Source organism: Diabrotica undecimpunctata, chromosome 7 (genome assembly GCF_040954645.1).
Source record: "Diabrotica undecimpunctata isolate CICGRU chromosome 7, icDiaUnde3, whole genome shotgun sequence".
Lineage (NCBI taxonomy): Eukaryota > Metazoa > Arthropoda > Insecta > Coleoptera > Chrysomelidae > Diabrotica > Diabrotica undecimpunctata.
Genome location: NC_092809.1, coordinates 28,706,859 through 28,726,440, shown reverse-complemented (window position 1 = coordinate 28,726,440; position 19,582 = coordinate 28,706,859). Strand labels below are relative to the sequence as shown.

General features: G+C 33.8%; 1 protein-coding gene across 1 annotated transcript in view; it reads right to left on the bottom strand.

Moving 5' to 3' along the window:
• Positions 1-19,582, bottom strand: part of LOC140445129 (kelch-like protein 26) — a 68,084-nt gene continuing 48,502 nt past the window's right edge. The window contains exons 3-9 of the mRNA XM_072536969.1: positions 18,803-18,931; positions 17,073-17,249; positions 14,519-14,726; positions 7,409-7,852; positions 5,604-5,877; positions 802-1,005; positions 1-326 (exon numbers count right to left, since the gene is read on the bottom strand). Coding sequence (XP_072393070.1) covers positions 63-326; positions 802-1,005; positions 5,604-5,877; positions 7,409-7,852; positions 14,519-14,726; positions 17,073-17,249; positions 18,803-18,931 — 1,700 coding nt within the window. The 3' untranslated portion in view covers positions 1-62. The remainder of the gene's footprint in view (positions 327-801; positions 1,006-5,603; positions 5,878-7,408; positions 7,853-14,518; positions 14,727-17,072; positions 17,250-18,802; positions 18,932-19,582) is intronic.

The following is a 19,582-nucleotide window of genomic DNA, read 5'->3' as shown; positions in this document are numbered from 1 at the left end:
TATTAAAAAATAAATATATTTACTATACATCTTTTATAATCTCATAAAAAAATAAATAAAAATCACGTAGTAGCTTCATTCCCCGCCAAGACTTCCATGTCTTCTCGACATTTCGGAATGTAGAGGGAAGCGCAGGTATGTTCCCAGATATCCTGAGGGTACTTATCCTCTACCGTCCATTGACCGGTATCCAGATCATAGTGCTCTATGGCTGCCGTATCTCTGTCGAAGGCATCATCGCTGCTAAAACCACCTACGAAATAGATTTTTTTCTCCACGCAAACGATACCTGCGTGATACCGGGGAGTAGGAACTGTTGTTATTACCTGAAATGAAAAATAGTAAATGAAATCAAAACACTTTGAAATCAGAAGAAACTATTAGCTGAAAACAAATTTATCTAGTTTGTGTAAAAAACTATCGCCATTAAATAAGATATTAGCCAAGACGACGTTCTGATACTAATATTTTTCTTAATATTCACAGATGGTGTAGCAGCATTGCAAGGGGCGTGAAGATAATAAAGTGGATCATGTAGATCCATATATAATAGAGAATACAATTTGATGTAAAAAAAAACAAAATAACTGGAATAACTAATAATAAAATGCCAACATACCATAATTATGGTAAACGTGAATAACAATAATTTCCAACGTGAATAACCATTGCAATGTTTCTAAGACACGCGCATAATTTATCGGTAGAAATTAAAATAATTACAACAAATGAGTAGCAACAGAAAAAATCATATAAGCTCATGTAATACTATCCATAAAACTATATACATATCTAAATTACCTTCCAAAGATCCCGCTCCACATCGTAAGCATCAATTGTGTCAACCAAAGTCCTGGATCTTGTTTCACTATCTTCTGTCCATCCTCCACAAACATATAAGTAGTTTCCAACATTCAACATAACATGATCTGCTCTTGATTTTAACATTGGTGTGCACATCTGCCATTTTTCTAGATTTACATCATAACAATACATTTGATTGCTCTACAAAACAATACTTGAGTTAATCATAGATGATAACTGTGGTATAAAATGAAATATACTGATGGCAAAAAAAATCTAACGCCTAGAAGGACAAATATATATTTTTAAATATTTATTTAAGGAAGTATACAGTGATGAGTGTCTTAAGAACCGGCAAAATAACGCAAAAGATAGAAAACATAATACGTTGGGAAATTATCGATAAAAACCTATAATTTACATTACATTAGGACTATCGATAGTTTCCCACCTTTGGACGTTAGCTTATGAGCTATTTGACTTCAGTCATAATTATAGGTATGCAATAAAGCAAATATAAGTAAAAATTGTTTAATTAGTATTAATTTTTTAATCCAAAATTAAATTATTGATCAAGAATAATTTCTACTATGATTTGGGATGTCGCATACACTCTTGTCAATACATAATTATCGAAGCTTGATGGTTTAATGATGAGGATATCATACTTTCACGCGGAAGCTCATGGTTCGAATCCCACATGAGTTTTATATTAAATCTTTTATATTAAAATTTGAAATACGACAAAACAACGCAAAAGATGGAAGACATATTAAGTTTTAGTTGACGTCAATCATAATAATACGTATAATTATACGTATGACGTCCAAAAACATTTTATTTTAATTTCCCATGTTACAACAAATTATTGAACAAATTAAGACAGATCTAGTAAAAAAACATTAATTAGTAGTCATCTTAATTATAAATCAAAATAATAATAAAAATAACCCAACTAAAATATTTTACTAAACTAAAAGTTACGTTCTGACCGAAAACAACCATTGTGTTCAAATACGTTTATTTGGAATATTTTTTATTTTTGTAGAATTTTACTTATTTAAACATTTTTTTTTTATTTAAACAAATATACCCGCATCAACCACTAAGGGTTATTAGCGGGGGGACATACACAAACAGTAAGATACATATTGTTACATAAAAAAATATTTTTTACAATCTGGTATATAGTTTAGTCATTTTAAGATAACTTAATAAAGACTGTAAATTTGACGTTAGTATACTTTTTAAATTATCACTAAGGGCACACGCGATTCTTTCGTTCTGGTACACTGGACACTCAACAATTAAATGTTTCACTGACAACTGAGTGTTACACTTGGTACACATCGGAGCAGCCTCCTGGTTGAAGATATGCTTGTGTGTAAGGAAAGTATGTCCTATTCGGAGTCGGTTGATGATGACTTGGTCTTTTCTATTATTTGGTAAGATGAGTTTGGTTCCTACTTGACTTAGACATTCTTTGAGTTTGTTAGCAGTGTGATCCTAAGTAGTTTGCCACGCTCTGTACACGTGAGCTTTGATATTTACTTTGGTCGGTGGTTGCATTGCTTGCCAGAGAGTTCACTTCCTCATTACCACTTATTCCCATATGGGAAGGTACCCAGATAAAGGATAATTATTTATTGTTGAGAACTTGATTCTTAGTCAGTTTCGTCAGTAGAAGAAGGACTGTTGAGAGGCAGTTTCTTCTTCAATCTGGTGATATTGTTTTTTAAAGTTTTATTTTGTATTTGAGAATATATAAAGTTTAAAATTTCTTTTATTTCTTGGCTTTCATTTGAATAATTTTTAACAATGCGTTCAGGATGTTTTTTGAGTGAAGGGAATTTGCCAGAAAATCACATATTTCATGAAAACTAAGTGTAAAGGAAGGGTTTCTATTTTCAATTTTTTCTTTAATTTGATTTAGAATAATTGGAATATCTTCTTGGGTTTTAGGCTTTTTCTTAGGTTTTTGAGTATCGGGAGGAGGTAGGTAATTTTCAAGAATTTCAGGAGAGGATATTTGTCTTTTAGTTGCAGGAGTAATTTCAGTGGTTTTTCTACCGCTTTGAATTACTAATGAATTATCTTGGAATATTTTTGGTTGATTCAAAATTTGTAATTCATTGTTTGTTTGTGAGGAAGTGGTTTGGTCCTTTGTAGCTGATGCGTGATTTTATATGGTATTGGGTTCTGGTTCCATTAATGTTTCGGTATCTTCTTGGTATTGGTTTCGTGGTTGATCTTGTAGCTGATTATATTTTTCATTGGTAGAGTTATGTATATTCACGTGGTGGTCAGTTTCCATTTGATTAATTGAGTTGCTTGATGATGATAAAGAAGGACGGTCAAAATCGTGATGTCCGACAATCTTGCATCTGGAGCAGTTAAAACCATCTATGGAAATGTATAGTCGATATGATGTATTGTCGAATGAAATTAGAAATGAGTCAGGAGTTGATGCATTTTCTAAAGGACTTATGAACATTTGCCTCCTAAAGCTGAGTACGTGGCTGTATTCTGGGTCTTGCATGCCTACTCGTAGAAACGTCATGTTGGAGGCGGATTTTATACCCATAGTTTTTAAGTGCTCTTCAATTATACTATTAGGTATAGTAGGACATACATTAGATATGATGAGTCTCTGGGCAGGGGTTATAAGTCTTCTTACTTCAATCTGGTTACCATCAATATTTATATATTTGTGGGAGCTAAGAAATTGATCAACTACATATTTAGAGGAGAGGTAGATGCAGATGCGGTTATTTGCTATTTTGGATGCCCAAACAACATTTTTGGGCTGTACTATTGATCCAACAGCTTTTATATATTCGAAAACTTTTATTCCTTGTATGGTTGAAAATATAATACCTTGGTCTTTTGAAGGATATTTGAAACTGTTTAATGCATTGGAGTAAGATATATGTGACGTAGTGGGTATATTTCGTAAGGTAGTAGCTGATTCCGGTTCATCCATCTTCCCGCTGAGAATTTACGTACATTGGCACAGAGGATCTGAAGCCGGACCTGGCCACTTAATAAAATTGAACAGCAGCCTAGCCTAATTACTTGTTAGAAGCAAGAACCAGCAAAAAGTTGTTGTCGATAATCGATAAGTTGAATTGAAATCGATAAAATATTTTGCCTTTTAAACTTCTGATTTTAAGGTTATTAATAATGCAGTTTTGTACTCACAACATTCTACGATTTTCAGTACACTGTCACATTTGTTGCAAACAAGTATAAAAATTAAATTATATTTTTAATTTTAACTACCAGTAATTAACAAATTTGTCAGAACCGATATAAAGCTGTATGATCTGCTAGATATCGGGGCCGGACTAAAACATTTTTTATAAATACATTTACAATGTTCTAAAGTACAGTTCTAAAATAACAATATTTTAGAACGTTTTTTTTATTTTTTAATAAAGATTTTTATTTTTTACGAAAGACTATTTTTTTTTAAGATTTTCATGTTTTACTTTAAACACAAGACTGACATAAATGTTTAGTGACTCAAAGCAAACGATATATGCATAATTTCAAATTTTTATATTTAATTATCGCAAAAAAAACCTCATGTCGGATTCGAACCATAAAATTAAAAATTTATTTGACAAAATAATTTTTAAGATGCAAAGTCTAAATCAGACCATTAAATGGCTTTTACGTTTCGGTTATATTTATATATAATTGTTGTGATTCAGTTTTTTCACATTTAGTTGATCTATGTTTCTCTTCATTTTCTTAGTAAATTCACGCGGAGGATTGTTGCTGACTTTTTATATTTAGTTTTATATTAAGATACTTCGACCATCTAGAGCCGATCAATTGTACCAATATTTACAGTCCGGACTAGACCACAGTGAAATCTCAGTCTCCGGCGTATCAGAGGACTAGCAGGGAAGGCTTATACAAACGTCTAAAGCCATACCGCTACCCTCAGAATTTAATCCTTTAAACGATTCGTTACGTTACAGAAAGCCAACACCTTCCTTAATGAAATCATCTTGACGTGGGTCGGCTGGATAAGCACCGATCCGAAGACTTGCCACATCTGATGGACCAGGACTCGGCAGGGGGCATTTCGTATTCCATGTTCCATGGGCGACATCTTGGATTATCCACTAATCCTAGTGGATGTAGATGCCGTTTAAATTTGTAATGGTCCGTCAACAATTTCTGAACACTTTCTTTGGTGTTTCTTTTTAAATAACAATTTGATTACAAAGAAGCGTTTTTGTTCAAGATAATTTGTTAATAATATATTTTTTGCCATATCCATAATTTCACATTAGTGTCATCTAAAGAAAATCACGCGTAAATGTTGTTTTCTGTTAGTATATAACATTACTGAATAGATTTTTTAACGTTTTGAGTTTTTTTATTCACTTCTTTTACAGGAAAACAAATATTTATTTAATGATATCTTTGATATTTTATAGATTCAAAATAACAGCATTGACCCATGTTAACCCATTCCAAGCCGATCACGCGCCAGTGTATTATTCGGTTGTTTGAGTGGATTTTCAGTGCAGATTATTCCCAGGACATAAAGGCTTAATTCAGTTCTTCAGCTCTTAAATATTTCTTATAATTTTGGGTCAGCAACAAATGGGTTCAATTCACCATTCATCTATAAGAGATGTACACACATTGAAATGCTTTATTTGGAAAACGTGCATTGTCACCGAAAGAATGCTTTGTTTTATAATAAATTGAAATTTTACAAAACCATTGTTTTCAAGGACCAAGAATGAATAAATAAATGTAAAAAAATATATAACAACCTGTACATTATCCCTGTCAATTCCGCCACTGATATACAGTTTCACATCGTAACTATTCTCATAACTGGCGCCTGCGTGTTGTGTAACGTAAATCGGCAAGTGTGGAATCATATACCAAGAATCTAAAAGAGGGTTGTAGCATTCACAGGTACTGACATCTAATTCGTCCGCTTCACTAGCGCCCCCTACGGCGTATAGAATTTCACCGACAACATTAAGGCTAAAACGGCATCTTTCGATTTTCATCGGAGCTATCGTGGACCATGTGTTATACCTACAAAAAAATGATTAGAATATTATTATAATACATCAAAAGCTGTTCATTAGCGCCAGACTTTTCATAAATATATCCGAAAATAGAAATTATAAACGCGGAACAGTAGTTTGCATGGAATCAATTTTAATGAGATTGTTTAATAAGATTAATAGTTGTTATAACATATGGGCGTTCATTTAGATTTTAAGATAATAAATAATTTAAATAATTTCAATTAAATTTTGTCGTTTTGCAAATTTTAAAATATTTTTCGATTCAAATTGATATTTGACTTAATTTTTATTTTAAAAACATGATATCTACAAGTCGATCAAATTGTGGAAACCAATAACAAATTTGGTAAACCTTTTAGAATTTGTAAATTTTTCTTAATATTTTTTCAATGGAATTAATTGCTATATAATGATTTTCTTCGAATAAATTTTGCATTTATTGAAAAAACGTTCTGATATTTAAAAACCTGTTAATAATCCACATATTTTATAACACCATAGACAAACCCTCATCCGAATACAGCCTTTAATTCATAAGATTAATGCGGTTTCCATTTATTAAAGTGTATGTACATACATAGTGAATTAAATTACTAAGAAGTAAACTTAGAGCATTCATACACTATGTGACTCGAAGGCACCGTTGCTCAGTCCTGATAGATTATGGGCAAGGTAGCTCATAGAGGTGAGAAATAAAAGAAAGATGGACACAAAACAACAAAAAGAAGAGAATAACTCTTAAAAAATGGGATACCACTGTTTTTAAATATTTATTAAAAAAAAAACAAATGAGATATTCATAATTCGTTTTTCGGGTGGCGCACCATACGGAAAAATCTAAAAAGAATCAGATATAGTTTTTAATCAAATACACAAATTAAAAAAATGGACCTGCAGCTACCCAAAAAAAAATATCACTATGCATTTTTAGGTTATGAACACTCAACCTAAGGGTCTATAAAAATAAACAAATTGCGCTGTATTATTTTTTTATCACAGAATTTATGAAAGAAAATTGATTCAGGTTGTGTCGATGTGAAGAAATATGATTAACCCCGCCAAAACCCGTTTTTAGGGGGGTTTAAAGGTGTTTCGCCCAATTTTTGAATATTCATTCATTATTTCAACACCCTATTCTTTAGTTCAAGAAAAAGCTGTGAACGCTGTATTTAATACACAAAAATATATTATTTTTTGCGTGCCACTGAGGACCATTTTTTCTTTTGCTATATAATTTAAAAATAAGTCTCATAAGTTAACAAAGTAAGGTCATAAAACTATTTAAGAGAAAAAGCAAAAATACCAAAATAATATACCACCTATTACAACATATATAACAATAATGTTTGATTGGTTAAACTAAGAAAAAAGGCTTGAACACCTTATGAACATCGGAGAGAGTACGGCTGAAATTTCCAGAAAACAAAAAACAGAAATACTTGTATATACAAGATAACAATGACAATTAGGTATCCAAAGACGTAGAACATTTTGAATAGATTTTGTACATATGAAATTTAAAGCTTTCTATTTACCTAGGAGTATATTTGAATCCGAACGGATGGATATTTTCCTGTAAGCTCTGGTTAAAACATCCTCCAACTATATACAATTCGTTATTGAACACGGCGGTGCCAAAGTTACATTGCTCTACATGAGGTATCGAGGTAAGATGTTTCCACTGTCTCTCCGAACCGAAGCAATAGGTTATCTCGTTCGTGATGCCGCTCATCCCAAAACCGCCAATCTTCAGCACCGCCATCTCCATTCCTCGAGAGTTAAGAAGTGACGATATGAAGCGAGATTCTTCGTTTGTAGTTTGTCGATAGACTTCTTGGAGAATGATTTTGTAGAGCTGCCATTCGCATTTTCTGTCTTCGAATACTTTGTCGAGAATACTCTCTAGTTTTCTTTGGGATATTTCGACGAAGTGAATATATCTAATGATTCTCAAGGCGTAAGTCAACCGGATTGCTAACCTAAAAGATGTAAGGATGTACATTTGAAAACAATTTTGAAATATTTAGATAAAACCCACGTAAATATCGTGGATAACATATACTATACTTTTTTAAATCCACAAATAAGCGTATGCATACCAATTTGTTTTTGCAAAAAACATTAAAGACTATATTATATTATTATATCAGTACCGTATTGATATTGACTATATATATATATATATATATATATATATATATATATATATATATATTTTTTTTTTTTTTTTTTTTTTTTTTTTTTTTTTAAATTATAACTAATAACTTAACAATCAGAATAAAACAATGTATTCTATAAGTTAATGTGATGAGTTTAGGTCCTGTCCCTTGGTTCTGGCGTGATGTGTTCCCCTCCAGTGAGAGAATCACGGGTCCATGTTACTGGTCTGTTGGCCAACGTCGCTTTAGTCTTCTGATAACTCGATGTTGAGGTATTGCGGAAATTAATGGATTGGAGTGTGTGTTCACTTTTTGAATGTATTGTAATTTCTTTTGCTGGTATACTTCTTTCACTGTTGAGATATTGAGATCCTCATAGATTCTTTGGTTGGTTACGTACCAGGGTGCATCAACAATTGCTCTTAAGATTTTTGATTGGCATCTTTCCATAATAGCAATATTAGATTTACTACTACAGCCCCATAGCTCTATGCCATATGTCCATATTGGTTTGATAACTGTTTTATAAATTAGAATTTTATTATTTATTGACAGCTTGGAGTTTTTTCCAATTAACCAATTGATTTCTTTTTGTCTTAGTTGTATTTGTTTTCTTTTTTTGGTGATGTGTTCTTTCCAACACAGGGTTTGGTCCAAGTGTAGCCCTAGGTATTTGGTTGTTTTAGTCCTGGGTATTTCCTCATTGTTGATATATATTGGTGGTGGTGTTTCTCGTCGTAAAGTAAAAGTTACGTGGGTTGACTTGTTTTCATTTATTTTTATTTTCCATTGTTTTAGCCAATTTTCAAGCTCATACAAATAGTCTTGGAGTTGTTGAGTAGCTATGTTAATGTGTTTGTGACTTGTAAGTGCTACTGTGTCATCTGCAAATGTGCCAATTGTTACGTTATGTGATGTTGGTAGATCAGACGTATATAATATATATAATAAAGGTCCCAGGACGCTTCCCTGTGGAATTCCCGCCTTAATGGGATGCGTTTTGGATATTTCTCCATTTACTTTTGTTCTAAACTGTCGGTTTTCCAAGTATGATGTAAGTATTCGAAAGAATGGTGGTAATATTTGTTTAATTTTATAAAGAAGTCCTTTATGCCAAACCTTATCAAAAGCTTGACGTACATCTAGTGATACCATTGGGCAATATTCCTTTTCTTCTAATGCGGAATTGATTTTATGGGTTATTCGGTGGCATTGATGGATAGTTGAGTGTTCTCGTCGAAATCCAAACTGATAATTTGGTATCCAATCTGCGCCTGTAAAGTCTGGATCTATTCTTTTTATTAAAAGTTTTTCTAGTAATTTGGAGATTGTTGATAACAGAATGATAGGTCGGTAGGATGAGACTTCACTTGGATCCTTTCCTGGTTTTGGGAATACTAGTATTTCTGCAATTTTTAGATTGTTAGGCCAATAATTACATCTTAATATTGCGTTAAATATATATGTAAGGATTACTATACCCTTTTTTGGTAATTCTTTTAGCATTTTTGGTGTTATTAGGTCAATTCCTGGTGACTTTTTGATATTTTGACTATATATGAGGAAAGCATGCTTGAAATTTGGTTAATAAATAAAAATATACAAAGACGAAACAAGAAACTAAAAAAATTCACATAATCATTGCAGTATAATAGGAGTAATAATGCAAAGAATAAAGTGGTTAGGATATTATAATACACGAACATTATTTCGCTGCGGTAAGAAATAGCTTAAGGTCAAGGTCGAAGACCAGCTGACCGACCAAGTGAAGATCATGCGAGGAGTAAGACAAGGATGTGTGCTATCGCCGACTCTTTTCAATATATACTCTGAGGAGATTTTTAATGAAGCCCTCACAAACCTAGACATGGGAATCCGAGTGAACGGTGAATACATCAATAATATCCGCTACGCCGATGACACTGTGTTACTAGCAACCAGCCTAAATGATCTGCAGGCCTTACTAGACCGAGTGCGAACTGTGAGCGTAACATACGGACTGAACCTTAATATTAAGAAAACTAAATTCATGGTTGTCAGCCGTACAAATTTAGATCCCGGGGCACTAATGGCAGGTAGCGAAGAGATCGAGAGAGTCGACAGATTCACTTACCTCGGAACTACCCTCAACGTACAATGGGACTACGCTCAAGAGATTAGATCCAGAATTGAAATGGCACGGTCTACATGTATTAAGTTGAGATCCTTGCTGTGCTGCAGTGATCTCAGTTTGGGAACCAAGATGCGAATAGTGAGGTGCTACGTTCTTCCAGTGTTACTGTATGGAGTTGAAGCCTGGACACTGACGCAAGCCACTGAAAAACGAATCGAAGCCTTCGAGATGTGGATATACAGAAGGATACTAAAAATATCTTATGTGGACCATGTCACCAACGTTGAGGTCCTACAGCGCATGACAAAAGAAAAAGAAGTGCTTAATTTAATTAAACAACGCAAGCTTGAGTACCTCGGCCACGTGATGCGGAACGAAGAAAAATATCGAATTCTTCAACTTGTTATGCAGGGTAAAGTATTTGGCAGAAGAGGACCGGGACGCCGTCGTATCTCGTGGTTGAAAAATCTCCGACAATGGTTTGGGATGACCTCAGCGGAGCTGTTTCGCAGAGCAGTCAACAAAACCATGATAGCCTTGATGATCGCCAACATCCGGACCGGATAAGGCACTGAAGAAGAAGAAGAAGAAATAGCTTAGCTCACTATACCTAATGATAAAGCAAATTCGTCCTTTCTTTTGATGATCAACAAAATTATTTTTACCTATATAACTGTTATTGTGGCATAATGATCATCAGCAAGGAAAACATAATTGGAGCAAATCTGTATGTGAACCAAATGAGGATTTAACGTGTCTCACAGTAGAACTACTTGGGAACTATAATCAATGAGTCGTGGGACAATACCCAAGAGATTAAATGTCGCATCGGAAAGGCAAAAAGTGCATTCTTGACTATGACCTCTGTGTTCAAGAGCCACGCCTCATCTTAGATATAAAAAAATAAGGCTCCTTAAATGTTACGTGTACTCAGTGCTTCTGTACGGAGTAGAAACGTGGACACTGAAGGCGGAAACTTTATCAACACTTCAGGTTTTTGAGCTATGGTTATACAGAAGTTTCCTGAAGATACCATGGACAGAAAAAGTCACCAATGAAAAAATACTGCGGAGGATGAACACAACCGCGGATTTGGTCAACATCGTGAAGGGCCGTAAGCTGCAGTACTTGGGACATATAATGAGAAATTAAGGCAGATACGAGCTACTTCAATGCATTTTGCAAGGTAAAATTTAAGGAAAAAGGACCCCAGGACGAAGAAGAATATCCTGGTTTGCCAACCTGAGAGCATGGTATAGAAAGACCTCAACACAGCTATTTCGTATAGCAACCAACAAAGTCATCATAGCAAGAATGATCGCCAACGTACGGAACGGACAGGCACCCTAAGAAGAAGAAGTGGCATACGTCAGGGTTCATCAAAAGAATAAATTAAGAATCTTCATTCTTAAGATCAACTTGGAATTAGTGGCCCACTGGCCCAAATTATTGGGTACTTTAAATGAAATGTGGATGTTTTCAACTGAACGTTTGATGAGATTTCGAATATCTCCAGAAAGACTCTCATGATGATGTTGAAGTGAAACGTAATTAGGTTTAGTGGTAAGGTCTAAGAAGAACGCAGTCTTTTGTAGGGTTTTAAGACGTCTTCTATAGATGAGTTTATTGATGATGTTGTGATCATATCCATTATTGACTGTTATTTTTTGTCTGCGGGTATTAAATTCTTTGTTATAGTTCGACTGAGATAGTGGAATGGTTTCCAGGTGGTGGATGTAACTGTGAAAAGTTGATTGACTGGGATGATTCTAGTTCGACGGTCAACTTAATGTTGGGGTGGATTTGGTTGATCTTAGAGAGTAATAGTTCAGCTGAGTTGGAGTTACCTGAAATGAAAACAGACAGTCGTCAATGTAGAGAAACCAATGGAGTATTTCAGGATTTTTCATAATCTGTGTGGATTCTAAATGATCCCTAAATATATCAGCTAATCGAGGGGAGAAACATGGCTAGCTCATCAGGTTGTCTTTAGTATTTATTGTTGAAAACAAAGAAAACTTAATCTAAGCAGGTTTATAATAGCTGGACAATGAAATTAGTAGTAGACAAGGTGATGGAATTGGCTCTTAGAAGAGAGTGAACCAGGTTAATTGTTTCTTGTTTGGGGACAGAAGTGTTTCAAAAATCCACTAGGAAACTAAGTTCCTGTAGCTGGCTGTATACCATGTATCACAAAAAAAATTTTATTTCAAAATTTTTAGTAAAAGGTATAAATAAAACACCCAAACGGGCTATAACACAAATACAGAACGTTTTCGGAATGTAAATTCCATCATCAGTGTAACAAAGTGCACATGCTGTGAGCCACTAAAATATATGGGTAAAAACCCTTTAAATGATATAGATTTACAAATATTTTACATTATATGGTATTAAAAATTAAGATGTCTAAGTTACCGTTGGAATTGGTAACATGGCAACGTATGGCGGTTACTTGGTCCTGAGACAAAGTGTCTTCGAGGATCTGTTGTTCAACGGCTTACAACTTCAAACCCCGCTACGTTTCATATTCCCGGCTGGTTATTTCTAATTCGATCGATTATCATTACCTTGGTCTTCTGTACATTAATTTTAAGTCCATATTCACGACTAATAGTATCTAGTCTGTTCATGATGTATTCAAGGTCATTTGGTGATGATGCTAGTACTAAAGTGTCGTCAGCATAGCGGAGAGTGCTGATTTTTCGGCCTCCGACTGATATTCCTCCTTGCCATCCGTCGAATACAATGCGCATGATGTGTTCGCTGTATATATTGAATAACGTGGGAGACATAATACATCCTTGACGAACACCGGCTTTTAGTTGAAAATTATCGGAGTATAATATATGTTGTTGACTCTTACGTTTGCTGTGTTGTTGATATACAGTATTTCAGTAGGTATATTAGATGTTCGGGGGTACCCATTTCTCTCAGTATTCCCCACATTTTATGCCAATTTACATTATCGAACGCTTTCGAGTAGTCGACGAAGCACAGATATGTTTCTAGATTTTTCTATAATTTGTCTGAGATTGAGAATTTGTTCTCGTGTGCCTCTTCCAGGGACAAATCCACATTGTTCTTGTGGGATCTGTGGTAGAAGTATTGATTTTAATCTCTCGTTAATTATAGTTAGCAGAACTAGATGCGTGGGAGATCAGGGCTATAGTGCGGTAGTTATTACAGTCAGTTGGTGAGCCTTTCTTATAATGGGTATGAAAGTGAGCTTACACCAATCATCTGGCCATTGTCCTGTGTTCCAGATTTCATTACACAGTTTGAACATTACTTCAATTCCTATATCTCCCATTTCTTTACGTGCTTCGGCCGTGATTTCGTCTTCTCCTTGAGATTTTGCAGTTTTTAATTTTTTTATTACAGTTTCTATTTCCGATTTTAAAATATGTGGTTCCTTTTCGTCATTTATTTCTTCTGGATTCTTCTGGTATACAGCCAACCACTGGGAATTTCCCTTATAAATTTTCAATTTATTTTATTTTATTTTAATTTTATTTAAATTTATTATTATTTTATTTTATTATAGTTTATTATAATTTAATTAAAAGTCAATAGAGTCCATTACCAATCCAAATGAAGTAGTCAATTATCCAACAGATTTCCTAAATTTGTTAGATTTGCTAGGCTTACCTCCACACAATTTACAGCTCAAGGTTGAGTCTGCGATAATTACGTCACGTAATCTGAATCAGATAAAATTGTGCAATGAAATAAGACTCACTGTTAGAAAAATCATGAAAAATTGGATTGAAGCTATTTAGAACATAGGAAAGTTTAAAGGCGAGGATGTGCTTATTCCAAAAATACCACTAATGCCAAAATGATAGTACTTTTGAATTAAAACGACCTCACTTTCCAGTGCACCTTAAATTTGCAATGATTATTACTAAAACTGTTGTACATTACAATGCATTAAAATAATTATTAAAATCTTATACTTTAGATACTATTGACGGCAAAAAATACGGCGGTACAAATTTCGCCGGGTCAGCTAGTTATTTTAAATTGCTTTATTTTAAGAATAGAAAAAATGTGGCGATCTGTCGTTTCATTGCGCTTCTGTTGCTACATTGCATTTTTTTCGATACATTGCATTTCTGTCGTTTTTATTTGTTTATACATCTGCGTGATCCACGGCACCGATCAATAACCGTCAAATGAATAGTTTTTTTTTTAATTCCTGGTTTATTCCGAACGATATATTTAACGTGTTTTTTTGCTGGATATGCTTGGTAACTAATAATGAAGTTGATCTCTGTTGGTAAGCAATGGGGAAAATTTAACTTAATAAACATATCAATGTTTGCAATACTACTAGAAAAATCGTAGTGTAATATCATTAAATAACTCACTCGTTGGTATCTACGTGAAAAAACCACGTCAAAACTATCCTAAGTACATCGGCTTCGGAACAGTCTACTGGGTAGTCGAAGGCAAGCAAATTTTCTAACTGTTGCGGTGTCAGTCTGTAAAACTCTGAGCTGTTTGAGAACTCCAACAAATGGCCACTCATGTATCCGTACACTATTTTGCTTAAAGTACTCAGGGAATAGGTTTCGGCTAAAAAATATTTATTATACTATAGTACATAATAGCTTTTTTGATTATAACAAATGAGGTACTGATTATAACAAATGTATCGTATATATAAATGAGATTTATTTAAATGTATTGTTTATCAAGGCAAGGATCGACAACCTGAGGCCCGTTGGCTGCATGCAGCGCTTTGCAATTGTTTGCACCAATATAATTTTAGGAAAAATCAACAACGGTGACAAAAATGCCCGCTAACAGAACAATAGTGGGTGACCTATTTTACTGCCCAAGTTTGATCCCCACTCCCTAGGGAATACAACGGCTCGTTTAGCAAGTGAAGCATTCATTCATCTTTCATTTCGCCAGTTTGCCACGGTATGTTCATACAATGGAACCTCGATTATCCGTCTCTCTATTAACCGTCACCTCTGTTAACCGTCAGCGTTCATACATAAGTTATATTGTCTATATAACCAGCGGTCTATATACCGCCTGAAGCCGGTATGCTGCGAAGTGACGATGGAAATATCACGTGCTCTTTTCTGCCTGCGAATACAACATCATTGATACAGCCAATGGATCAATCGGTCATTAAAACATTCAAAAAAAGATACAGAAAAAAATTTATTCAAAACCTAGTTATGGAAGAGGAATATTCTTTGCCAGAATACTGGAAAGCATACAATTTAAAACATGCAGTCGACAATGCTGTGGATGCTTGGGCTGATGTTTCGAGAGTAACGCTGAAAAGAGCGTGGAATAAATTATAGCCTGAATCAACTCAAGATGAAAATGCTCCCGTGACAGCCGAGCGTGATGCGGTAACAAATGAAGTTATGGTTGGATCAACTGTTTTGTTTTCGTTGCTCAAAGATGACATAAACGAATGGTTAATTTGTGATGAGGATGCAAACGGCTATCGATTGCTGACAGAGGATGAAATCGTTGAAATGGCAATAGAGGCGGACGAAACATAAAATCTGACACAGACTTTGACGGTGGCGATGTTGATGATGCTATTGCAACTCACAAAGATTTGCGTAAAGAAGCTAGAAAAGCTGTATCGCACATACAAGAATTCATCGAGTGGTATTCTGGGCAAGAAGCATATAAGGTAGATTTGATGATTTTACGTCGATTAAGAAATCCATCCCTTGCAAAATGTGAAGTAACAATAAAACCAATATTTCGGAATATTTTAAATCAAATTGAGTCGACTGTACTAACATAAATCCCACTTATATTGTCAAATAAAACATACAAATAAAATTTGAGAGTTATACTATAATTTTTTTTAATGTTCTGTTAACGTCTTTTCGGTTATCCATAATACCCTCGGTCCGGTGCCCTGACGGATAATCGAGGTTCCACTGTATTTGCATTTTGCTCAGAAATACATTCATATTGACAACCGTATGATGTTTCACTACAGTAGGGAATGAGAAATACATGTTATTTTTAATGTATTGGTAAAATAATTCAAATTTTATCGTAGGAAAAATGAAGAAAATACGAAAGAAAAGAAAAACTAATGAAAAAAATCAAGAAAAGAAAAACTAAAAAAAAAAATCAAGAATTTAATGAAAAGTGAACTTTAGATTACTTCTTTATTAATAATTACAATAAAACACTATGCTTAAATTGCAAATAGTCTATAGGCGTATGAATATGATAATTTAGAATCTCAATTCAGACAAAATACAATTAATGCTTTACAAAAATAATTAGAAGCACAACAAAACACGTGTGTGGAAAAAATTTAAAAATTTGAAGAATTAGTTTGTCTGTACGTACAGCAATTCGACGCACTGAAAATATCAACTAATATGTTTAATAAATTAAAAAAAATTCTTCACAATTTGAGGATTTTTAACTAGCATTTGATGAAAGCAACGATATAACTAGCACCACTCAATTGTTGACTTTTATCCGTGGATTGATAAACAATTTTCTGTAACAGAAGAACTTGCTGCATTAAAAAGCCTCCATGGGACTACAAGAGGTGAAGATATATTTTTGAAACTATTAAGATGTTTTCAATATATACTGTCCCAAGTGGAAAAAATTAAAAAATGTGATACCTGACGATGCAAAGAACATGACGGGTCACAATACTGGTTTGGTAGGCATGATTAATAAAAAATTAAAAGAATTAAATATTACACAGCGTCATCTACAACTTCATTGTATGATAAATCAACACGCCATTTGCGCAAAAGTTGTAAATTTGAAAAATGTTATGAATATTGTAGTCCATCAATTAAATTCACAAAAATGGAATGAACGATGAACTCATTATATACATATTAAGACTAGATAGACCATTGTAAATCAAATATAAAACGTTATTGTGAAGAAAAAACATGTTACCTATTGTAGCTATATCTACACAGTTATCTATATCTATTTGATTTTGTAAGTAGGTAGAACAAGCTTGGATGACAGCTACCATTTGGACGTGTGAAGCCGCTTCCAAGACATCCTGTACATTGGCTAAGTTTAGGGCTAGTCGAGTTGTATAAGCGTATTTTAAGAGTTGATCAAATCCTAAAATAATTAATCGATTATTTTTAAAGTCATTTTAATTTTCCTTTATAGAAATTACTATTTCATTAAATTATCGAATATATGGGCTTAGGTGCAGTTTTAACTCCGCCTGGGACAGTTGGTGGGTGGATTGAGTAGCTCATCAGCTGTCACTGACGGTCCTAAGTCCGGATAAGGAAGGAAAGAGTTATCAGACCAAGTTAGCACCCTATCTGAGGACTATAAACACTGCAGTGTTCATAGAACCAAGGATGTGATTCGGATAACCGGATAGTAACCGGACAATGCATTAATGAAAAGAAAACCTTTCTGTGAGGATACATTTCTGTGAGGTTATGAAAGGGTGGATAGTTGAAAACTATTCTAGCTTATGTAAATTTTTTCGCAGAATACGAATATTAAGGTCCCCTAGTTCAAAAAGTGGTACCAATTTTTATAAACAATTCTTTTTTAAATAAATTTTCAAATCTGAATATTTTAATTTACAACTAGTCTCATAAAATACGGCTAAAAATACATTAAAAATGCTATACAGGGTGGTGAATCGTCAAACGGGTCGTAGGAAACTCAATGGGAAATTCTAAATTGTTGACCTTCGTAAGGATGTGGTGACGATATGGTATTTGACAAATGGTTGCTATCCATTCTTCTCTCTCCTGGGCGTTGTGTGCTGCCTCAGACAGAGAGTAACCGGTAGAGCACTTTATTTGGTCTGACCATCGGAGTGGCGATCTTCCTCGGGTTCTTTAACCATCTAATTTGCCTTCAACCACCAACCTCTCCATGCCTTTCATTCGTCTGGTAATGTGTCCAAAATACCTCAATATATTTTGGTTAATGATTGTGATAAGCCTAGTATAAGCCTCAGTGTTTCTATGGACATTATTTATTCACATAATGCTTGAAAACGATCTTCAACTTGACTTGGAGTTCTTCGTCTACCTTGACCTGGTCTCCTGGTGTATCGTCCTGTTTCCCGAAATCTTTGTATTGTATCAAACATTGTACTTCGAGAAATTCCTAAAGCATTTGCGATGTAATGAATGCTCCGCCCATCATACTGTAAAGCAACTACTTCTTGTGCTATTTCTTCTGGTGTCATAATTTTTTAATGCAAGATTTAAACATTAGACAATACAAAAACCTACAGTCGAACTTAAATTCAGGTACAGTACCACAAATTAAATTAATTACAGTACCACTATTTCACCTTAATAACAAAACGGATGTGCAAAAGTGTTGTTCGCACAAAACATCTAAACAAGTTCAAACCAGAAAAAAACGTTATCGCTAATAATACAAGTCAAACAAATTAAACAAATTTTGATTTAAACTCCAACAAAAATAAAAAAAAAACTGAGTGTCTGATATATATATATATATATATATATATATATATATATATATATATATATATATATATATATATATATATATATAATTTGGTCAACCTATAGTAATCGAGAAACAAACTGCAAGATTGATTTCACTTATATCAGAGTTTTAGTTTTTAATCAAATCAAATGATAAAATATAATCCAACAAAAATATACCCTTTGCTGTAATTCCGTTTAAACATATTTCAGTTTGAGTCGCTTCTAGCATATTGTCGGTGAACATGGCTCGAAAGTAATCACTACATGCTGCTAATACTGCTTTGTGAGCTCGGAATGCACAACCCTCTGGAAACCAAAAACATTTTATAAATTATTTTTTGACATGAAAATGACTAAGATTAGTAATGTTAGCTTATATTTTAGTTTTTCCCCAAAAAAAAAACAAACAGAATACCTGTAACATGAGTAAGAAGTATTCCATTTAGGTTATGAACATTATATATTATATAAAAAATATACCAAATAACCAAATGGACATGCATCACATTGAGGGAGACACCGAAAATATAGAACCCCCGATGATGGAAGATGTAAAACAAGTAATACAAAATAATAACACGGTATTGACAACGTTCCCTCTGAGCTATATAAATTAGGTGGTGAACACCTAGTAGGACAAAGGCATACTCCCATGAACAAGATTTGGAATGATGAAAAGATCCTTAGTGTCTGGAAAACCGGGATTATAAGCCCAAACTATAAAAGGGGATAAACTGAAATGCGAAAATTATCGCGGCATAACTACAAATGAGCAGCTAATCACAGTGAAACAAATCGTGGGAATGCGACATTAATGTCCACAACATATCATAAATTTCAAACAGGACTATGAATCAATTAATAGACACAAGTTTTATGAGCTCAGTAAGAACTTTGCAACAGTCAAAGGGTTAAAGCAAGGAGACGGATTGGTACCGACACTATTCAACCGACTTT